A 2,565-nucleotide genomic window follows, 5' to 3' on the forward strand; every position below is an offset into this window, starting at 1 on the left:
TTTAGATCAGTTTGAGTTTTATGTTACTAGATCTGGTACTAGTTTAATGGGTCTTGATTTGTTTAATAGATTAGGTTTTGAACTGTCTCATTATGGTGAAAAAATTCAAACTGTAGCATCAGATATATTACAAAAGTACCCAACAGTATTTTCAGGTTTGGGAAGGATTAGAAAGTTCTCACACAACCCACAGGTGTTAGAACATGTTTCACCTGTCTCTCAAAGGCTTAGACGTCTACCATTTTCTGTCCGTCAAGAAGTCTCTACTGAACTTAAACGTTTAGAGGACACAGATATAATCGAACGTGTAGATTCTTCGACATGGGTTTCGAATTTAGTTGTGGCAAGACGTAAATCGGGAGAAATCAGACTTTGCATCGATCTTAAAGATGTTAATACAGCTATTGTTCCTAATAAGTATCCTCTACCGACAATGGAAGAATTGTCAGCAGAATTCTATGGATCTACTGTGTTTACTAAATTAGATCTTCGTAGATCTTATCTACAAATTCCTTTGGCGGAATCAGCTAAACATTTAACAACGTTTATAACTCACGATGGTTTATTCCAGTATAAGCGATGTCCGTATGGATTATCAAGCGCTCCAAGTGCCTTTCAGAAAATTCTAAGCATGGTTCTTGACCGATGCCCAGGAACACTCAATATGTTAGACGATATAGTTATTCATGGTCGAACCATGCGTGAACATAATCAACGTTTGGAAACTGTTCTTAGACGTTTACAAGACTATAATTTAACTTTGAACAAAGATAAGTGTATGATTGCTACACAGGAAATTGATTTTTTAGGCTTCAGAGTCTCTAAAGTCAAATGTGGACTCAATTTTAGAATTGCCAGTACCTAAGGACAATAAACAATTAGCTTCATTTCTAGGTACGACTAACTTTTATTTGAAATTTGTGCCAAATTATGCTGATATAGCTGAACCGTTACGTTGTCTTTTACGTAAAGACAGCCAGTGGCAATGGACTCGTGAACATACTGCTGCGTTTGAATTACTTAAGCAGAAAATCGCTTCACCTCCTACATTAGCCCATTTTTCACCAGATTTGCCTACATTCGTCACAACGGATGCATCCGGTATAGCTGTTGGTGCCGTTATGTCTCAATATTCTCATGGCAGAGAACGTCCTGTTTCTTTCTATTCAAGAACATTATCTTCAGCTGAAAGAAAATATTCCACAGGCGAACGAGAAGCTTTAGCTTGTATTTTAGCATGTGAACATTGGCATGTATGTTTGTATGGTAGAAAATTCACTCTACGAACTGACCATCAAGCATTAACTACGTTATTAGCAACTGCAGGTTCGGGTCACAAACCTTTGCGTATTTACCGCTGGTCAGATCGCTTACATCAATATGACTTCAAAATCGAATATGTGACGGGTTCGAAAAACTTAGTAGCTGATATGTTAAGTAGATTAGTTATCGATAATCCGAATAGTCAGCAGATTCAGGAAATAGACTCTGCTACCGTCTTAGAAATTGATTTTTCATTAGTTACTCGAGAAGAACTTAAACGTGCTTCAGAAACTGACCATAAACTTTTGCAAGTTCGAAATTTTCTTATAAATGGGTGGCCTAAAATTGTTGCAAATGAGTTACAATCGTTTTATCGTCTACGGGATGAACTGTCAATTTGGGATAATTTTTGTGTCTCTCGAGGTTGTCGTGCTGTGATTCCTGATAGTCTACAAGAAAGAGTTTTAACTATGGCTCACGAAGGACATCCAGGAATAGTTAAGATGAAACAACGTTGTCGTGAAACCGTATGGTGGACAGGCATGGATCATCAAATTGAAGATTTTGTAAAGAACTGTCAATCTTGTGCTTTAAGTGAAAAGTCACTTAGACCCGTTCAACCTCCTATTCAACCTATACCATGGCCTACATCTCCTTGGAAAGAAATTCAGATTGATATATTTGGAGAAGTTCAAGTCGCTCCTCAAGACTCTAGATTGTTATTTGTGATACATGATTTACATTCGAAATGGCCTGAAATAATCAAATGTTCTAAAATAACTTCAAAGGTGATCATTGACTCTTTGGAGAATTTATTTTCAAGATGGGGAATACCAGAAGTAATTATTACTGATAATGGACCACAGTTTATATCGTACGAGTTTGAAACTTATCTGAGATCACAAGGTATTAAACATAGACTTGCTGCTAGATATAATCCGATGTGTAATGGTGGTGTAGAACGCTTTAATAGAGTCATCAAAGAAGGTTTAAAAGCTCACTTACAAGATGGTAAACCTTTTGCAGAAGCTATACGTCTTATTCTTAGAACTTACAGAGCTACACCGCATTCCTTAACCAAGAAATCACCTTCAGAATTAATGATCGGAAGACAAATAAAACTACCTTTAGAAAATCTAAAACCTCCAGATCCGGTTCCTCCAGACATCGAAAGTAGATCACTTTATATCGCTTCAAGACAAGATAAGATGAAATCTTATGTTGACAAGAGGAGAAATGCCAGAGAAACGAATCTGAAAGTTGGTGATTACGTCAGAACAAAAAGACCGGACAACGACATAA

General features: G+C 36.9%; 1 protein-coding gene across 1 annotated transcript in view; it reads left to right on the top strand.

Annotated features, from left to right (window-relative positions):
- LOTGIDRAFT_205669 (hypothetical protein) overlaps positions 1-1,992 on the top strand; it is a gene marked incomplete at both ends in the record, with an annotated part of 23,416 nt that extends 21,424 nt beyond the window's left edge. The window contains one exon of the mRNA XM_009057356.1: positions 1,859-1,992. Within this exon, the coding sequence (XP_009055604.1) occupies positions 1,859-1,992 (134 nt within the window). The remainder of the gene's footprint in view (positions 1-1,858) is intronic.
- Between the last annotated feature and the right edge of the window lie 573 nt (positions 1,993-2,565).

This window comes from Lottia gigantea (assembly GCF_000327385.1).
Source record: "Lottia gigantea unplaced genomic scaffold LOTGIsca_3, whole genome shotgun sequence".
Classification (NCBI taxonomy): Eukaryota; Metazoa; Mollusca; class Gastropoda; family Lottiidae; genus Lottia; species Lottia gigantea.